General features: G+C 41.1%; 1 protein-coding gene across 5 annotated transcripts in view; it reads right to left on the bottom strand.

The window, feature by feature from the left end:
- ANTXR1 (ANTXR cell adhesion molecule 1) overlaps positions 1-20,757 on the bottom strand; it is a 245,074-nt gene that overhangs the window by 109,639 nt on the left and 114,678 nt on the right. For all 5 annotated transcript variants that reach the window (XM_032176723.2, XM_058428667.1, XM_058428666.1 and 2 more), the window contains exons 11-12: positions 17,478-17,547; positions 15,932-16,010 (exon numbers count right to left, since the gene is read on the bottom strand). In XM_032176723.2, coding sequence (XP_032032614.1) covers positions 15,932-16,010; positions 17,478-17,547 — 149 coding nt within the window. The remainder of the gene's footprint in view (positions 1-15,931; positions 16,011-17,477; positions 17,548-20,757) is intronic.

Consider the following 20,757-nt stretch of genomic DNA (forward strand, 5'->3'; position numbering starts at 1 on the left):
AGAAAATCTTATAATCTCTTAGTCATGCTTTGCTTTTCACGAAAGCATTCATGAAAGTTCTGAGCTTGATAATCCATCATTCACCAGAACTGGTTCCTACAGCTTTTGGGGTTTTAGAAATCAAATGATGATGACATTCCCCTAATCCCCAACTGAGGATGTTCAAATATTGTGGCTTTAAAGTTATGACCATTTCAAAGCAAGAGTGCAGAATATATTTGGAATAGTGACAGCGTTGTTGGAGAAAGCATATGGTTTTCCAAAGCAAATCCTTTGAAGGAGCAGAAGTCATATGGATGTATAAATCCTAGTTTGCTATAAATCTTATTACTTTATGCCTTATATGAATAATACCAGAAGGACTGAGATAAGCCATCATTAATATGCAGTTAAGGGGAAGATTGATGCCATACTCCCACAAACTCAAGCTTTGAGGCTCTTATCACAGAAGGTGATAAGTACTCTTGCAGTACTCTTGTCACCCTGACCCAGTCATGACATTTCATGTTACTTATGATGGTGAAGGTGATTAAAGTAAATCTTGGATTCATTCAGCACTTTCCTTTCTCTCCATAAAATGCATGGAGCTTGTTAATCAAAACCAGTTTTCAGAGAATAATCCAGACAAGATGTAGCTTGTTAGTACTTGGAGTACTTTAGTTCTTGGAAGTGGGGTATTGAAATAGGATTATAGAGAAGGTACTTAGTAATGCTCAAATATTATGACACTGGAAGAGAAAGGCTGGTGTCTCATTTTCATTTTTTGTTTTATTAAATATAGTGATTTGTTTACTTACCGTTAATGTAGCCATTTATTTAATGTATATGCTCAATTGGTTTGATTGATCATCTCTCATGTATTAGTTGGCATCACTGTTACCTATTATTGGTAAGTAAACATCACCTACAATATACTGTGGGCTGTTGCTTTAGATTATGAACTTGGAAAGGTGAATTTGGGTGGTGCCTCAAAAAGATAGATGCTCTACCAGAGCATCTATCATCTATGATCAACTATGAATCTATCATCTATGATCAACCAGAGGTAACCATGATGATCAATTCCTTAAAGCAACGTCGTTAAACTGTGTAATAGGGTGTCAATAAACCAAGAAATTATTTCTCATTGAGTTTCTAATGCATGCTCAACAGTAGGAGGCATAGAAAGATGGACATCAACTTCTAACCCTGAAAGAGGTTGTCAGAGTCCAATTACAAAGTCAGGACTGATTCTCAGGGCTTGCCTGGAGAGCAGTACAGGTGAAATGCAGTTAAACTCTCAAAGGTGCTGCAATCTGCAGCACCTGAGCTCAGAGCAGAGGGAGTTGGGAGGCTTGCAGAGGCCACTGAGTCATCCTGGGGCAGGTCCAGACAGCACTGGGCTAGGCCTTAAGGCCACAGTTAAATTGGATAGGTGAAAGAAGAGAGGGCATTCCAGAAGGAAAATGAAATGTGATCAAAGGCACAGAGTAGAAATGGACATAATTTTATTTAGAGTGAGGACGTATGAAATACAAAATTGCCATTCAACATTTTTATCTGTTAGGGATCAGTACATTCACAAATTTTAAGGCCAGTAGGTAGGGGCTAACTGGGGCTGCCAGGTCAAGCTCTATCATAAGGAACATTTTGTAGATATTTACTTTGGCTGAGTTTGCACCTTTTATATACAATCTCAAGAATCTTGAGCTTTATAGATACCTATAAAGAATTCTAAGTCCAAAATTTGGGCAATGCAGGTAAAATAAATTGCTCTTTCATATTTCCTCAGCCTGCAAATGAAACAGTTTTTCTGATGCTGGGTTGTGTTGAAAAGAAACCCAGTAATATTTCAGTTGTCACTTATTCAAGTGCTTTTTATTTTTTTTAAAAAATGAAACAAAACATGAAGCCCACTGCTTTGGGCACTGACTAAGCTAACATCTGTTCTAGTAGCCACAGTAATGGCAAAGGAATGCTAGTTATGTATCATTTGTGGCATTGACTCTTCTTTCGAGGAGAAATAAATTAACTCGCTGCCTTTCGCATTTCCTTGGTGCCTTAATGAATAGGTTAGAAGATGGCTGCTTTGCAAAAGGAAAGGTGTTTATATACCCTCATGGGACCTTGTCATTCTGTAGGGAACAGAGGGAGGAGTTTGACTGCCTTCTGGGAATGCAAACAATATAAATCCTGTGAGTCCCAAATATTATCCTGATTAGAAAATACACGTAAGGACCCTGGGGTGACTTGTAATTTAGTGCAACATGACTGTAAGCTGCCAACCAGGACAATATGATCCTGGTGGGTCATCTCCCATTCTCAGATAATCTAGCTCACTGATTTTGCCAATGTTGGACTATTTAAAGAGTTGACAATTATTTTAGCATTGGTAGAAAGGAGACCCTCTCAGATTTTCTCTGCTTTTTGGTCCTTTTCCCCAAGCTATTAAATCTCTCCTCTTCCTCCTCCTCCCATTTCTCCTTCTCACTGACAACTCCTTCTCCCCTCTACCAATTTTTTTTTCTTTTTTCTTTTTTCTTTTTTTTTTTTGAGATGGAGTCTTGCTGTTGTCGCCTGAGCTGGAGTGCAATGGTGCAATCTGGGCTCACTGCAATCTCCGCCTCCCAGGTTCTAGCAATTCCCCTGCCTCAGCCTCCTGAGGAGCTGGGATTACAGGCGCCCGCTACCACACCTGGCTAATTTTTGTATTTTTAGTAGTTTCGGGGTTTCACCATGTTTGCCAGGCTGATCTCGAACTCCTGACCTCGGGTGATCCACCCACCTTGGCCTCCCAAAGTGCTGGGATTATAGGTGGGAGCCACCGTGCCCGCCATTTTTTGTTTTTGTTCTTGTTTTGAGACAGGGTCTTGCTCTCTTGCACAGCATAGGGTGGCGCAATCATGACCCACTGCAGACTTGAATTCCTGGAGTCAAGTGATCCTCCCACCTCAGCCTCCTGAGTAGCTGAGACTACATGCATGAACGCCACCATGCCCGGCTAATTTTTCTATTTTTTGTGGAGATAGGGTCTCACCATGTTGCCCAGGCTCCCAATAACTTTGGATCCTCTTTCAATTTTGCACTTCTTCCTATAATTGTGCTTCTCTCAAATGGATTCACTGAACCAGGGTGCTCAACCCAAAAGACTATCTGGAGTAGCCTCAATAACCCAGGAGGTGGCATAAATGGACACATTGGTCATTCACTAAAGCTTGGGTTCTTAGGCCATATACCTTCTCTCAAGTTCTTAGAGAGTAGGAATCCTTATTTCATATGCAATTTATGTAAGCTTGGTTTTCTGATATTCAGGTACCCAGAAGCTTAAACTGTCAAATTAGAAGTGCAGAGGGGAGTATCTAGATTAGAAAACACAGGTATGATATCAAGAAGCGAGAGACCAGAAAAAGTAGAACCATAAACTTAAATAAAACATAACATAGTGATCAGAGACTGCTGTAGGGACAAACAGCTTTGCAAATTGAGAGTTTCATAGTAATCCGGCAAATTTTAGTTGGTGATAAAAATGGGGGAGAATAAAATGTACACATTTTACAATATTTTATAGCAACCATTTTGTGTACAAAGGCTTTCTGGGAAGGAGACTCGGGGTAGGTGAGGGATGAACTCAATTTGCATGTGCTTTCTTGGTTCTCTTGATTAATGATTTCTCTCCAGTACCGCCCAGAACTCATGACAGCATTGACTTTAGCTTATCTTCCCAACCAGATTGACAAGCAAGTACACAGTTCTTTCTATACACGTCTATTTCTCTTTTCACCTCTTCTATGCCCAACTAATAGTTTTCTTTGTTGCCTCTCTATTTATCTTGTTTTCTATTCTGTTCTTTCTTGGTCTTGGCCTTCTCTTTTTTGAAAGGGTTTACTCTATCATTCTTCTCTAATCTCCTGAGTTCTATGCTTGGCTAATTGTCTTAAACTTTTATTCTTTTCTAACATAAACCCTCAAGATGACAAATTTCCCTGTAAGGACCACTTAGCTGCATTCCAAGTTTTGGTTTTGGCATCTTCATAATTGGTCAGTTCTAAGTATTTTCTAATTTACATTATGATATTACTTTGACTCATAAATGCTTTGGGTGTGTGTTTGAAATTTCAAAACATATGAGATTTTCAAAATTGATTGGTAACTTGATTGGCTATTGATTTCAATTGTTTTTTATTTGGTACCAGAATATGATCTATATGTCATTTTTATAAATTTGTTGAGACTTGGCTTATGGTACATGACTGCTTGTTTTAAAGTGTAAAAGTGTACTTAAAAAAGAATAGATATTCTCTGTTGGATGCAGATTTCCTATATACAGTAAGCCATTCCCCAAAGGGGAAAGGCTGGAGTTCTTATTTCCCACTGTGAATGGGGGTGGGCAGTGGAAAATAAGTGACTGATCAGTTTCATTCAGGATATATTTCATTATCTTTACTTTTGGTACAGTACAGACTGATAGAAAATATTTCATTGCATTTCAGAGGTATCTGTGGTAGAATGTCTCATTATTTTATGAGCTATTAGGGAAAACACTGCCCATTATATCATGATATATTATTATGATCTGAAACATATCAATTTTAGAGATGTTAAAATGTGGAAAGAAAAGTGTGTCTTAGATTTGATGAAGTATGATATTTTTGTCATTAGTCTTATAGTTGCATAAGTCTTCATTTTATGCAAAAAACTTTGGACCCTATTTCGAATGTTATGCTGGGGCTTTATCATGTGTCCACTAGATTATATTTAATTAAATTCTTCAAATCATTTACATTTTATTAATTCTTTTGGCTGCTTGATCTATTAATTACTGAGAGGATTGTATGGAAACCTCCTCCTGTGATGGTGGATTTATCAATTTCTCTTTGCAATTCTATCAATTTTTGCTTTATATATGCTGAGGATATGTCATTAAGTGCAGATCAGAATTATTATAACTTCTAGGTTAACTGTTCCTTTTAACATTATGTAATGGTCCTCTTTATACCAATAATTTTTTGCCAATAAGTTTGTTATCAAATATTAATATAGCTATACTAACTTTCTTTTGGTATTTGCCTGATAAAACTTTTCACATGCTTTTATTTTCAATCTTTCTGTGTCCTTATGTTTTATTGAATATATGTTTTATTGTAAATCATACATAGCTGGATATTTTAAAAACACAATCTGTCAATCTGTGTTTTTAAACTGCTGAGTTTGGTCCATTATATTTATTTTGCTCACGGATTATTTTGATTTAACTTCTAGTTCTACCATCTTACTATTTGCTTATCTCAGTGTTTTCTAAAGTATAGATTCAGAAAAATTTTTTTTTTCTCAATTTACTCTCACAACAAGGAAATTTCAAACTTAGGGAAAACATTCTTTAAAATACTTAGATATAAAAATATTGAAAGTCAATTGCTCAAACATCCAAGAAAAACAAATCAGCATGAATCATCCAAAACATCTTTTAAAAGATATTTTTATACATACAAGGGTTACAAGGGTTGTCAAAATAGAGATGTTGGCAAACTACTTTTATTTCAGTTCATAAACAATATTTGAGATCTGAGTTCTGCACTCTGATATTCCTGTGGTCTTTTACCATCTGTAATGATTGTATGTAAAACCACAAGCCATCTTGTTAAAATAATAATAATAGTAATCATAATAATAAAAATACTGGCACATTGTAAAAAAATACCTTGAATTAAGTATGGCTCTATGGAGACTGGCTAATAAATAGAGGAGACTGATTTGTGACTAATGTGTTGTTTGTAAATTACAGGGTGTGTTTTGAGATTACTTGAAAACAGATTATTCTCAGGAGTTTGAAGTACTCTGGTCTGAAACATGATCCCACTTGTATTAGGTGGAGGTTGGCCAATCTGCACTGCACTAAGAGAAGTTGTCTCCAGTATCACCAACAGAGCTCTCCTAGATTCATTTTCAAAATGTAAGAACCAAACTTATTTGTGATACTGTATAGGACTGATAGTATTTAGTTTACTCCTTTCCTAACATACTTTTAGGTCTACAGTCACAGCCTCTCAGCAGCATAAGGAGTCTGAAAGCTTTTCTATTCCAATCCCCACTCTGAGGCATGAATGATGATTACATAATTCTGCCAAGTTGTCCTGCTGCCTGTGCTTGACTGCAACTATAATAGGGAGCTCATTCCCACCCAATGCAGCTAATTAAAAAGGCCTTTTTAAAAACGAAGCCAGAAACTGACCCCTTGGGTCTATACAACAAATAATCTGTAGAATTAGGGCTCTACAGGTATAGCTGCATGTGTTTCAGAACAGCCCTTTGAATATTGTCTCTATGCTAAGTATGCCCCAGGCTAAAGAGCTCCAATTCTATATTCTACATAACATACCGTATTTGGTAGCATTTCTCATACACTCAGTTTCTCTATGTTCTCCCTTGGAGTATCCTTGGTACTGAACACAATATTAGAATGGAGATTTTAACTTCACCAAGTTGAGAGAGGTCCCATCACCTCCTTAGTTTCAGATACTATACTTCTGCTAATTCAACCAGAAGTCAGAGTCTTTAGAAACCATCTCACTGTACAAATTCATACAGAGACCACAACATCAGTACAAGAAAACTAAGATTGGGCATCTACTGTGTGCCAGGCCCCATGCCAGCTCTTCTAAGTACATTATTTCAGTCTAAAGTCATACATCCTGTAAGTAGCAGAACCATGATTTTTAGCCACATTGATCTGATCCCAAAGCCCACTTTTCCTCTCAAGTGTTTCCTCTGTGTTTTGCTAAGCCACATATTTCAAAGGACCTATCACCTATAATTACAGCAATAACAAAGTGCATCAGTGGTTGTCCTTTTTCAAGGGCTGAGTATGAGGCTCTATGATTCACTTGTAGCCCCAGTGCTGTGGATTGGTCACTCTTGGCACTAAGTTCCTTTAGCCCAAATAATGGAAAAGTAAACTAGAGCCTACTCCTTTTCCAGATGACCAAATTCACAAATCAGTGGCATCCAAATTAATGCCATTTTGTTATTAATATACTTAAAGCATACACATGCTAAATTAATCCCCCTAAAATAATGCATTGTGCCTCCCTCAAATGGCTTCCCATTGCCCAAACTCCATATTCTGTCATTCAAACCCTCTTCAAGGTGAGTCTTCTATCTCCCTTCCAGTTCAGTTTTGCCTCATTCTTCCAGGTTATGTGACACTGAATGAGTAAGAAGCAGTGGGTGTGGGAAAGTTGGACAGGAAGTGGGATAATATTGTTGGGGCGAAGGAACCTACAGGGGAAAGTCAGTGAGTCCTGATTCTGTTCTCTGCAATTGGTTGTTTGGAAGGGTCTTCTTTTCTTCAGAGGTTGTTTCCTGGTATTGAGAAACAGTTTGGGGAGAGTCTTGTTGGGGAAAATACACTCATGGGATAGAGTTTTGGGACTGAGCTAATCATGAGCTGCCTACTTGTTATACCTGAATTTCTGGAATAATCTGTCCAGCTTCGCTTTGCAGAAGGGGTGAAAATCCTTCTTAGGTAACTGGGAAGTAACTCACCAGGCCCATGAAGTGGACACTCCTCAGAGCGTGCCATGTTTGTGTCCATTGACTTATCTAAAGGCTCATGAGTCTTTGGAACAGGTGGGGAATTTCAGGGTACCTGTGTGATATTTGCTTTTATACCCCAAATCGTATAATATTTACCTCTTTAAGTAATATATCCTGCCTTGGCAACTGTATTGTAAGCCTCTGGAGGGCAAGGACTGGCTATTCTTCGAGTCCCTAACACTTTGCGCAGAGTATAGATTTAAAACACGTTGGTCCTGATTGTTATGATATCATTGGCTCCATTTGCCACCAGCAACCTCCTCCCCAACCTTCTTTCCTTAGTAAAGAGGCCCACATGCATAAAGCACTGGAATGAATTGTCTATCCCAAAGACAGCTACCTACTTGATTGATGGACTGTTTGCTGACCTTAGAAAAGAAATAGAAGACAAAAATGTCTCTGATTTCTACTTTCTCTGAAGAGTATGCAATAATTTTTTATTATGTTGGAAGGTGAGATTGCCACTCAGCACAGGCTACTGGATTCACTCCCTGCCAGGCTGGTGAAATTCAAGAGATTTTGGCAAGGGCAGCCATGCCAGCTGTCTGTTTACCTAAAGAGTCATAATGACTACAAAACCGGGCTGGATTTTTATTCTCTCGTTGCTTTAAAGCAACTGGCAATGGAATTGAACTGACTTAGAAAACAGACCCCTGGAAATTTCCTCCAAAGACAGTGTAGGGGGTGGTCACTGCCCTCCTCTGCTGTCTTTTACTTGCAGTCACTGTGGCCTCTACCTCTGGGCTCCAGCACATCCCCAGTCCTCACCAAAGCAGACTGTGCATCCTCAGCCCCAGCTGGCAGCATCCAGATTAGCTGAACTGCTGTAATCTACGTTTCTGGTATTCCAGGGTGAGCTCAGGCCATGCCAATGTTCCCTGGGTCACAGCTTTTCTGGAGTGATCTTGAGTCTATCAGTCTCTATGGTTCTGCTTGGCTTCCAGCCTTGTGCTGCAGACCCTCACAGACTAGAGGCCTGCCCAGAATCTTGATCCAGTTAGTGGGCTATTTCTACACCCTTCCACCAAGTCTGCACCCCAGGAAGGGGTCTGCTCCTACTGGCGCTGGTGCTTTTATGATGATATCTTTGACTATTGCCCTTCCTGGGAACGCTGGTTATAGTTTCTCACCTGGCAGATTTTTTTCACCTGTTAAATTATGCTCAAGCTCCTTGGATATGAAGATTGAATTGCCGGCCATCCTTTTCTGAAGTCTATCTCCCAACCAACTCAGAGCCCCCTGTTCTGATTCTACCTCCTTCTGGCTCCTTTTCTTTCCTGCCAGTAGGTGCCATCATGGTACCAGTATGACCCTTGATTGGGTTCATTCATTTATTCACTCAACCATCATGATTTGCTGAGTAATGAGTATGTGCAGACATTGTGCCAGGTGCTGGCTTATGACAGTGAACAAGATGGTCTGTTTTGCCTCAAGAAACATAGGGGCAATACTATGCCTGAGAGACAACCGCTCTTTCCAATGTCTGCGTTTTCTTTATGACAACTCTCCAGTTGTTTCCAAAGCTATAAACTACCTCTATATGGCAGCTGGTGGCCCGCCTTCCTGTGAAACATAGGTAGCCATGAAGTGTTGAAAATAACCTGGATGTTAACAGGGTCTTTCTCCCTGAAACAATGAACAAGTCTGTGGCTCTCCAGGCCTTTGCGTGAGAGGAGGAAGTGAAGGCACAACTTGGAATATGGAAAAGAGGAATTTGGAGAGAAAATTTTGGAGTCTTTGTCTGGCAACATAATTGAGAAGGTCCCTAGGCTTGTCATATTGAGCTAAAATTATTTTTTTAGGCAAATCCCTATCTTTATATCAGAAAAAGGGGCCCCAAAGAAAGTACATATAGAATAGAACAAAAGAACATTTAAGAATCCCAAGATTCTGAATGCATGATAGATATTTTTGTGGCAACAGAAATTTTGCATGTGGTAATAATGTATCAACTTTACTTGCTTTAATTCATGTGTTTAAGTTGTCTAGATATTTCCCTATGTTACTATTTACTTGATTCATTTACTGAGGAAAACTCTTCAAAAGTAGCAAAGAGTCAGCCTGCCACCCAGTCTTGTTTGACTTATCGCCACATCTGATGTACTGGTGTTTTTCTTCCTAGTTATCTTGTGGGCAACATCTTCAAAGTTTTTTTCCAGACTGCTCCTAAAATCCAGGCTTATCGTAGAGACTCAAAAGGAGCATGCTTCTTAATCAGAGGGAGACAGCCTGTTTATAAGCTACAGGACACGTACAGTGAATCTAATGGGGCAGGGCATTAGACTTTTACTTGGCAAGGACAGTTAGGGCAATAACCTAATACACAGCTGTCATTTTTTGACAGACTATTATGTACCTCAAGCCCCTTATATACTTAATCTTTACTATAAAAATGCGAGACAGGTTCTGAAACAGGCTGCAGGTAAACCTGTCCAAGGTCACCCTGGAAAGTCAAGGGGCTGGGATGTGAAATTAAGATTTTCGACTCAATATCATGTATTCTTAATTCCTCCATTATGCTGCAATTATAGGGCAGTTGTTTTCGCTTTGATGTTTCAGGTCTCAGTTTGTTGAATTTCAGGTTTCATTCAAATGGCATTTCTCTAAACAATGATATGATATGGATCCGCTCAAAGTTATTGAACCTTGTTGCTATTGCAGTCAGGCTGTTTTTCATCTATATCAGGAGAAAAAAACAGGGGTCTTCATTTATTTAATGTTGAATTTGGAACCTTATGTCTAACTTTAGGTCATTTTCTTTTCTTCAAAGATTGTGACTTTCCAACCCAGCAGCCAGTACAAAGCAAATCCTGATCAGAGTTAACAGGGATGAGCATCAACTGGGCCGCACTGTCACATCTTGGGTGTTCAAGATCAAGGATGTGGAGCGTACATCCTGCGAGGATAGTTGCCAACTTGAGAAATGTCCCCACATTAAAAGGCCCCAGAAATGGATGCAAAACGACAAGGAAAAACAACAACAAAGTCATGGTCTGGGAGAGCCCATGAACAAACTATGCTCAGAGATATATCCATCCCTGGTTCGGGTTGGTGTCTCTTTAGGGCATGGCCTGGTCCCACTTCTTCACCTATAATTACTATGTTTCAAATCACTCAGGTGTTATCTCTCCATGAAGCTCTCCTGACTCTTCTTGCCTTCACTTATCCTTCCCTGCTCTGAAATCCTATGGCATTTACACCTGACTCATACAATCTTGTTCTTTATTATACATTTATACACTCTTTTTTTTTTTTTTTTTGAGACGGAGTCTTGCTCTGTTACCAGGCTGGAGTGCAGTAGTGCAATCTTGGCTCACTGTAACTTCTGCCTCCCGGGTTCAAGCGATTCTCCTGCCTCAGCCTCCTGAGTGGCTGGGATTACAGCTGCGCGCCACCACATCAGCTAATTTTTGTATTTTTAGTAGAGACAGGGTTTCACCATATTGGCCAGGATGGTCTCGATCTCTTGACCTTATGAACCGCCCACCTCAATCTCTGAAAGTGCTGGGATTACAGGCGTAAGAAACCACGCCCAGCCTATTATACACTCTTTTATATGCTTGTTGGGCTCTTTCTCCAACTGGATTTTAAGCTCCTTAAGGACAGTGATTAGGAGAGACAGTAGAAGTCCAAGACCTACTTGATTGATTTCCTGATTTTTGGACACTTTGGGTGGGAAATAATAGAATTTTTAAGTATCTAAAAGAAAACAATCTTCATGAAAAGTTCTTTATGTTTGTAAAATTTGCTTGCTTTGTTCAAAAGGACAAATCTCTTTTCAATACTTTCCTTAAAGCAGCACTATATTAGTAATTTTCTCAACCTCTGGCTGGAGTTTGGTGAAGAAAAGTGAGGCAGTTAAGACTACAGAGATGGGTGTATTTAAATATCTGGTGAGAGAGGACTCTGGATGTTTGACCATTTTCTATAGTCATGGAGCTCACCAAAGTTTACCATCTGTATAGGAATCTTTTAGCGGACGGAAAAATCTCTTTCCTGTAAAACTCCACAGAATTTCTGCTTCTGGCTCAGGCAACAGTTATTCATTGCAGACCTTGAAAACTTGTGACACAGGTGTCCAAATGGGCACCAAATAAAGTGAGAAAAGAAAAGTCTCAACTACATATTTTAAAAATATTTTTGGTTCCAGGTGATGAACTGGGCAGGCTGTGACTGGCATTGACAATATCCCTTTACTCAGACCCAGAGGATCACTTTTGATTGAAAAACCTTGTCCTCCAAACCAGCTTCCCAAGAAACAAACACAAGTCCAAGACCTTACTTCATATTTTGGATACCCACATGTTCCACTTGCATCTCTATTTTGCCCAATGATAGTTTCAGCCTTTAATTTGAGCTGCTGTGTAGGATCTGGTTGGGGACTGGAGTTTTATGTTTGAATATAAGGCCCCTTTTCTGGATGAATTTGGCCATCTCTTCTTCCCCCTTTCAATCACCTGGGCTTGGTCAAGTGATAAACATGTACCCCCGGATACATCTCAGAGGAGCCCCTTGGTTATAACGAGACTCTAAATTAAAGAGCCAGCTCTCTAGGAGGAATCTCAAATTAGTTAAAAATTTTTTCATTAAGCTTCCACTATAAAACAGCTAACAATTACTGAGCACTTACTACCTGCTAGGTCTTCTGTCAAATACTTTACAAATATTATTTCATTTAATGTTCACAATACTGATAGATGTAAATTTTTTATTATCTTAGTTTTATAGATTGGGAAACTAAAGCACAAAAGAGCTAAACAATTTTTTTTTTTTTTTTTCCTGGAGATGGAGTCTCGCTCTGTCACTCAGGTTGGAGTGCAGTGGCATGATCTCAGCTCACTGCAACCTCCGCCTCCCACGTTCAGGCTGATTCTCCTGCCTCAGCCTCCAGAGTAGCTGGGACTACAGGCATGGGCCACCATGCCAGGCTAATTTTTGTATTTTAGTAGAGGCAGAGTTTTGTCATGTTGGGCAGGCTGGTCTTAAACTGGCCCTCAAGTGATCCACCCGCCTATGTCTCCTAAAGTGTTGGGATAACAGACATGAGCCATGGCACCTGGCTAGGGGCTAAACAACTTATCAAGGTCACAGCAAAACTGATTCCCTGATTGTTCCCCCTCCTCCCTAAATCTTCTTCTCCCTCTGTCTTCCTCCTGTCTGGCAGCTGATGGCAACTCCATCCTTTCAGTTTCTTAGGCCAAAATGCTTGGGACATTCTTGATTCTTCTCTCTCTCTAAACCCTACATTCAATGCTTTGGAAAATTCACTAGCTCTGCTTTCAAAATAAATCCAACTCTGACAACTTCTCTCCACCTCCATTGCCCTCCCCTGATTCAACCCATCATCACCTTTTGCCTGAAATATTGCCATAACCCTCCTAACAAGTCACACTGCTTCCATCTTTGTCTCTGTCTGCCCACAGCCGAGTAATCTGCTAAATATAAGTCAGACCATGTTGCTCCTCTGCTCAAAAGCCAAAGTCCTTCCACAACCCTGCACATCCTATCCCCGGGCATCTCACTGCCTGCTGCTATCCTGAGAGGGAATGAGGACAGCAGCAGGCATGGAGATGCCTGGGGATGGCACCTGCCTGCCTGCTCTTCTGTGAACACCAAGGATCGCTGGCCACAGGGTCTTAGCATGAGGGCTCTTGGTTTGAGATATCCCACCCTTCCCCACGCTCCCATAGCCTCATGGGAGCCTCACTATCCAGGTTGCTACTCAAATACCACATTTTCAATGTATCCGTTACTCTATTTACAATTGGAACCTACTCGCCTAGGTGGTAGGAAATCTTCTCACTCTCTTCTAATTATCCTATAGCATCTATTACCTTTTACCATAGCACGTAGTTTGTTTACTATGTTTATTACCTATTGTCTTCCGTTCCCTGATCACACAGGTATTTTAATCTGTTGTGTTCTCTGATATATCCCAGGCACCCAGAGTGGTACCTAGCACATTGTGATCAATAAATATGTGTTGAATACATGACTGAAAGAACTTGGATCACAAATCTTAGAGTGGTTATAATTTTGTTGTAAACTAACACAGCATTCTCACATGAAAATGGAATAATGCAGAATACATTAGGAGGTGGTCTTGATCAAGGGTCAAGTGAAGAGAAGATTTAGTGGCATGTGCTCAGATGAGGGACATGTAAGACGTAACTGGAGGCTGGCGTGGGCTGGGAAGGTATAGTGGGACTCAATGGGAATTCTTTTAATTTTGCAATGCATTGGCAAGGACACCTTTTCTTCTTAATTAGAGGCCCATGATTTAAAGTTGTAGCCCTGTATTTGCCATACCAAAAGTTTAGTCCTGAGATGTCTTCCCTTCCCACTTCCTCTGCTCTGTGGTCTCAAGGGCGGTAGCTGTTTCTCGGTGGTATGGTCAGACATAATGAGAAATACAGATCCAACTGTTGGATCACTCAAAGCTGGGAGGAATCTGGAATGGAGTTATTCGATTTAGAGTATTTTAATCATTTCCTGCAGGTTGGCAGGTCCCAGAAGGGTCAATTTTCAACAGGATCAGGCAGGACACACTTGAAGAAATTTCAACGCTTCTGCATACAGTTTTAAAAATTTGGTGGTATCCTACTGAGGCCTACAGACTGAGGGTTGACCAGATGTCTGAGACATGGACATTTCTCAGTGGTAACACTTCCCTGACACAATCCTAGTTTCTTGCTTTGGTCAAGTAAAACTTTCCCATCATCTGTACCATTTACAATGGGTTACGCTGCTTTCAAGAAAATTGGTTTGCTCCTGACACAAGATGAAAATTGGTGTTGGGGGCATTAGGAGGGAGATTGTTGTCCATCATGAGGACTGGCTTCCTGTTCTTTTATGATAACTCATTTCTATATTATCTACATTCAGTGCGTGCCTGCTCTTTCTTGTCCAACTGTGATGGTATTAAGGACACAACTCCAGTTACTGAGAGGTTCTATCAACACAGCTTCCAAAGGCCAACAAGGAAGTGACTATAGTATAATAACTACGCAAGCTGACCATCAGGCCAAACATTAGTTTCTAGAATGAGCTAATGGAGAAATGTATTCAGTTAAAGAAACTGAATACGCTGACAAAGGTTATTTTCGAAATGCTCATGTTAGGGGCTGATGTCTTTTTTTAATTTTTTTTTTTTTTTTTTTTTTTTAAGGCAAGGTCTCACTGTCACCCAGGCTGGAGTGCAGTGGTGCAATCTCAGCTCGCTGCAACCTCCGCCTCTCGGGCTCAAGCCATCCTCCCACCTCAGCCTCCTGAGTAGCTAGGACTACAGGCGTGCGCCATCATGCCCAGCTAATTTTTGTATTTTTTGTAGAGATGGGGTTTCACCATGTTGCCCAGGCTGGTCTTGAACTCCTGGGCTCAACTGACCCATGCACCTCGGCCTCCCAAAGTGCTGGGATTACAGGCATGTGCCACTGTGCCCGGCCAAGGTTGAGGTCTTGACATGAGCTAACTAAGCTCTGACTGCCCCCTGACAGGCTGAGCTCTGAGACATTGACAGTGGGCAGGACCAACTCCAGAGGCTGACGGGTTCTCAGTCACAGCTGCACATGACAAATTCCTGGGGATGCCGTGGAACCACCAAAGCTAGGGCTCATGCCAGAGGCTTAGATTCAGTCAGTCTTGCGTGAGGTCAGGGCACCAATCTTTTTAAAAAGCTCTCCAGGTGATTTTATATATAGCCAGGAATGAAAACTACTTGATGCGAAGGCTCCAGGGAAGGGCTATCTGAGGAGCTGGGAGAGAGAATGCAGTCCCCACTCTTGCCTCACAATCCCTATTGTAAGGGCTCCTTCCCCACTCTCTCTCCTGCTTCACCAGTTTTCCATTTTCTCCTGGATTATTTCCACAATAATAAGCAAGTTGCAAATTCTCCCATCCTAAATAAAATGACCTCCCCAAACTCCACATTTTCCTTTAGCTCATACCCATTTTCCTACATCCCTTTAGAGACGAACTCCCTAAGACGTTCTTTCTATATAGGCTGTCCAATTCCCTTCCATCCATTCTCTCCTAAATCCACTCTATCTGGGACTCCACTCTCATTACTGCACAGACATAGCCCATCTTACCATCTGGTCAGGCCAGTGACTTTAGATCTCCCCTTCAGCAGAAATGGGAGAGCTGGATAACTTAACACAGACATGCCTGATACACTCTGGGGTACAGCACACCCCAATCCAGCCTGGGGCTGGTGGAGCAGTGCTGGATCAAAGCTCAGCGAGCAGAACGAAGAACCAAAAAACTTTCCAGGGTACCTTTGGAGAAGATTGCTGCTTAAGAAACATTGATAGTGACAATGATAATGAGATCTTTAGTAAAGGGAAAGGTTATGACTTACACAGTGTGTGGTGGTGATGATGACAGAACTGGAGATAAAAGAGAGGCCGTCGTTCATGCTGACCTGGAGTGCAGCTTTCCTGCAACGACAACAAGGGAAGCAGACTCTCAGCATGGTGTGCAATGAGCAACAGGGTGAGAGCCAGACACACAGGTCTCCTTTGGGCTCTGCTCTTAACTACCCTTGAGACTGGAGGGGAGGAGGGGTCTGAGTTTCCTCTTTTGTAAAATGTGGGGGGTAGTCTGTATAGCCCATCCTCCTCTAAAGTTTAGAGAAGTGTCAGGATATGCTTGGCTGGTGTATTAAGGCAGTGCATTCAGACATTCTGGCATTGCAGTGAGTGGCGTTGAATGGGCAAAGCTTACTTTCATTTAACTTGCTTGTCACATTGTAGTTGGACAAAGTATTCTTCAAAAATAGGCCAAGTCAATGGGGGATAGACTGGGCTAACTATAAATGCAATATTCTGCTGTTATCTGGACTCTTAGTGATTTGATGGGGATGGCTTTTTTACCATCCAACAGACTCACAGAAGTAAAGCAGAAGATGAATTTGTCTTCCATCTCTTCCCACTCTAAGACACTTGCTGGAAACTGACCTCATGTTTTGTTGCATTTTGCAGCATGGACACTGAGCTAATTTGTGAAATCAGTGGCATCACAGGTTGATGCTGGGCAACCAGAGTTGGAGGTTTTACAATATGAACACACGATTGAAGGCAAAATTCAGATGAACGAGTTCAACTTTTTTCCCTTAAAGCCTCCATTCTTTGTCTAGCCTATTATAGACACGGTTTTGGAGAGGTTATTTTTGTTGTTGTTGTTCTCTGCACCAGCATTGCCTCATTTCCCACGTATTTCTTTTCTTGCTCAAGGTGCCCATTCTCTTTCTTCTGTTGATGGTTTTGATCTCATCTCATTAGTGCTTATCATAATTGCATCATCATGAGATTTTCCCCCACAAATTAGTTCAGGGAACTTTTTCCGGTCTGGGTGAACATCCGATGCTGTGCAGAGTCGAGGAAGGAGCACCGTGTGGGACATCGGAAGGTGTGAGTCTGGGGTCTCAGCTTGCCATGAACCAGCCATGGCCCTACTTGGCCTTTCTGAGCCTCCCTTTCTCTAAGGAGGAGATAACAATTATCTAGCAGGGCAATGGTGATGACAGAGCGAGGTCCAGTGTGTGAGAACTTTCTAGAAGTGTAGGTGTGATTAAGCCAGACAGACCTTGGATTGAGCCCAGACTCTTCCACTCACTGCTGTGTGACGTTAGGCAAGCTATTTAAAGTCTTGCAGCCACAGTCTCTATGTCTGTAAAACTGGGATAGTGGGAATACCTGGTTATGGGGAACCTGGGAGAATCAAGTGAGATACTTTGTAAAACACTTATCCTGGTGTCTGGGTCACTGTAAACACTGGCTCCATCATAAGCTGGAGGAACCTAGAGAAAGGCTCTACTTTCTCTAGATGCTTTCTTTTCTCCTGTCCCCCTACACCTCCTCTCTCTCTTCCCTGGCTGGGAGGTTCAGTTGATGGTGAAAACTTACATGCCAACTTCTTTTAAGATAGGCGCTGGACACAGTAAATAAGTATCTTCTACAGAAAAGGGCTTCTCATCTGCAAAAAGGAAATCACTGGATTAAGAAGAGGGAGGCGAGTTTATAATTTCAAATTCAGTGACTTCTAGAGAACATCAACCAAGTCCAGGGAGATATCAGAAAAACAAAAATCTTTTTGAGCTTAAAAACTCGAGATGTACAGCAAACTATCTCAAGGACAGAAAACCAGACACTGCATGTTCTCACTCACAGGTGGGAACTGAACAATGAGAACACTTGGACACAGGAAGGGGAACATCACACACTGGGGCCTGTCGTGGGGTGGGAAGAGTGGGGAGAGATAGCATTAGGAGATATACCTAACGTAAATGACGAGTTAATAGGTGCAGCACACCAACACGGCACATGTATACATATGTAACAAACCTGCACGTTGTGCACATGTACCCTAGAACTTAAAGTATAATAACAATAAAAACAAAAACAAAAACAAAACTCTTGATCTGTAAAACCCATTAGCAGTGAACTAAAGTGCTCCTGCCTGAATCATAGCTTCCTGTGGTACATGCAGTTGAGTCAACTGGTGAGAAAATAGTGAACTCCTAGATCTAAGACCAGGAATCACTGAGGGGAAACAAGAAAATATTAGACTGGTCCTAAGGAGTTCCATGTCTAAGGCTAGTTTGAGAGAGAAGCCGTATTTGTGGAAAAAGTTTGCTGACAAATGACTTCACCAAAGTATCATTGGGCTTCATAAGACAGGGAGTTTCCTTCACATGGCTGTCATAGTCAGATCATAGGAAAGCACAAAACATGAGCTGTGCTTTTGTGCAAAGATGGGGAAGAGACATTCTTGGTGAAGGAATGGCATGAGCAAAGACAGGGCATACTAAAGGCATGTTCCAAGGTAGGATATAAGAAGAATTAGAAAAGATCAGTATAGAAAGTTTGGTCAAGTTCTTTGAGTTAGCCTGAGGGATTTGGACAAAGTTCTCTAAGTTACAGAAAGAACTTTGGTGGGTTTTTGAGTAAAACTGAAGTGATGATTTTGGAGGTCGTGGCAGATGTAGCTGTGGAAGGTGGATCAGAGTCGGGGACTCTTGGAGTAGGGACGTTCTTGTGCTTCTTCTAATGGATGACCAGGAAAAAGCTTAAAGTGGCTTTAATTCAAGCTCATTAAGAACTTCATTGTATCCCAGTTTCTGGGGCCAGAGACAGGGCTGAGAAGTTATTATACTAAGTATATAATAGTCATTCCTTCAAGCCTCAGCTTTTATCGGGTACATGTGCTGTACAAAAAGGCTGTGGTAGGGCCTATAGGTGAAATGAAGATGAATAAGATCTATGTCATTAATCAGGCTGTGACTACAAGTTCCTGTAACTAGAAGACACAAAGGAATACATATATTATTAAAGGATAATATTCTGCTTTTGTTGTGACACTGATGTCGCTTATGGTATCTGCAAGTCATGACTGCAGAATATAGCTGACATTAAACTCTTGCCTGAGTGAAGGTTAGGAAGCTGCCTGGGATAGGAGTTAGAGGACACATCTGAGTGCTAAGCACAACGTCCCCATTGGCAAGAGGAGGAAGAAGATGTACAGGAAAATCTTCAAGTGGTGAAAAGTTAGGGAGATTATTCCAGGTCATTTGTCCATTCATTCAACAAATATTTATTGAAGACCTACTATATACTAGAGATGTAGGCTTTGAGAAGAGAAACACAGTCTCTGCTTTCATGGATTTTATAGGAGGCAGGAGAGACAGTTATTTAACGTTATTAAAAAATAAATTCTTTGAGTGTGTACCACGTGCCAAGCAATGTGCTAAGGCTTGCAATGAACAAAACAGATAAAGTACCTTATCCAAGGAGCCAACATGCTAGTAATTACACAAATTGTTATGTAATTATAATTGTGATGAGCACACAAAAGGAGGAGGGGGCTGGCCCTCATCTGGGAGGTCAGGAAATGCTTCCCCGAGGAAAAGCTATTTAAGCTGAAACCTGAGGTTGGGTGACGGGGTGGAGTGGGAGAGGGGGAGGCACTGCAAAGATCCTGGGGCAAGAAGGACCCTAGATCTTTTGAGAGCTAAAAGAGGGCCAGTGAGGCTGTTGAATCTAAGTGAGACAGACAATGGCTCAAAATGAGGCTAGAAAAGGCAGCAGGGCCAGATGACCATGGCCACATAGGCCATGATGAAGCTTTTGAAATTTTTCCTAAGAGCAACAGGGAACTACTGGAGGTTACCCTCATGTTTAGAATCAGCTGTTGGCAGATGATGGAATGTTGCAGGAATGGTGACGCTGTATTGAGTAAAATTATAAAGCTTATGATGACAGTGTAGGATCATGCAGTGCCTGAATTGAGTATTATTATTATTATTATTATTATTATTATTATTATTATTTTTCTGAGACAGAGTCTCATTCTGTCACCCAGGCTGGAGTGCAGTGGCACAAAAATCTCAGCTCACTGCAACCTCCATCTCCCAGGTTCAAGTGATTGTCCTGCCTTAGCCTCCCAAGTAGCTGGGATTACAGGCACCTACCACCACGCCCGGCTAATTTCTGTATTTTTTTTTTAGTACAGACGGGGTTTCACCATATTGGCCAGGCTGGTCTCAAACTCCTGACCTTGTGCTCCGCCTGCCTCGGCCTCCCAAAGTGCTGGGATTACAGGCGTGAGCCACCGCGCCCGGCCCGAGCATTATTATTTTCAAGATGTCCTTCCATCTGTGATGATAATACAGGCAGTCCTCAACTTAACAATGGTTCAACTTAAACAATACTGTGACTTTATAAAGGTGCTTTCAGTTGTGTATATTAATGGTGAGTACCCATACAACTATTCTGTTTTTCACTTTCAGTACAATATTAAATAAATTACATGAGCTATTCAACATTTTATTATAAAATAGGCTTTGCGTTAGATGATTTTGCCCAACCATAGGGTAATGTCAGTGTTTCGAACATGTTTAAGGTAGGCGAGGCTAAGCGATGATGTTTGGGAGGTTAGGTGTATTAAATGCATTTTTGAGTTATGGTATTTTCAACTTATGATGGATTTATCAGGACATAACCCCATCTTAAGTCAAGGAGCATCTACAATGACAGCCAGACTTGCCAGGTCATATTGCATGCAGGCAATCTCTAAGCACTTCCTGTATGTCACTGAGTCATATTTAAACTTCTAGCGGAGCTATCAGGAAGGTGTATTATTCTTTTCATTTTAAAGGTAAGGAACAGACATAGAGAGATTAAGTAG

Source organism: Hylobates moloch, unplaced genomic scaffold (genome assembly GCF_009828535.3).
Source record: "Hylobates moloch isolate HMO894 unplaced genomic scaffold, HMol_V3 SCAFFOLD_15, whole genome shotgun sequence".
Classification (NCBI taxonomy): domain Eukaryota; kingdom Metazoa; phylum Chordata; class Mammalia; order Primates; family Hylobatidae; genus Hylobates; species Hylobates moloch.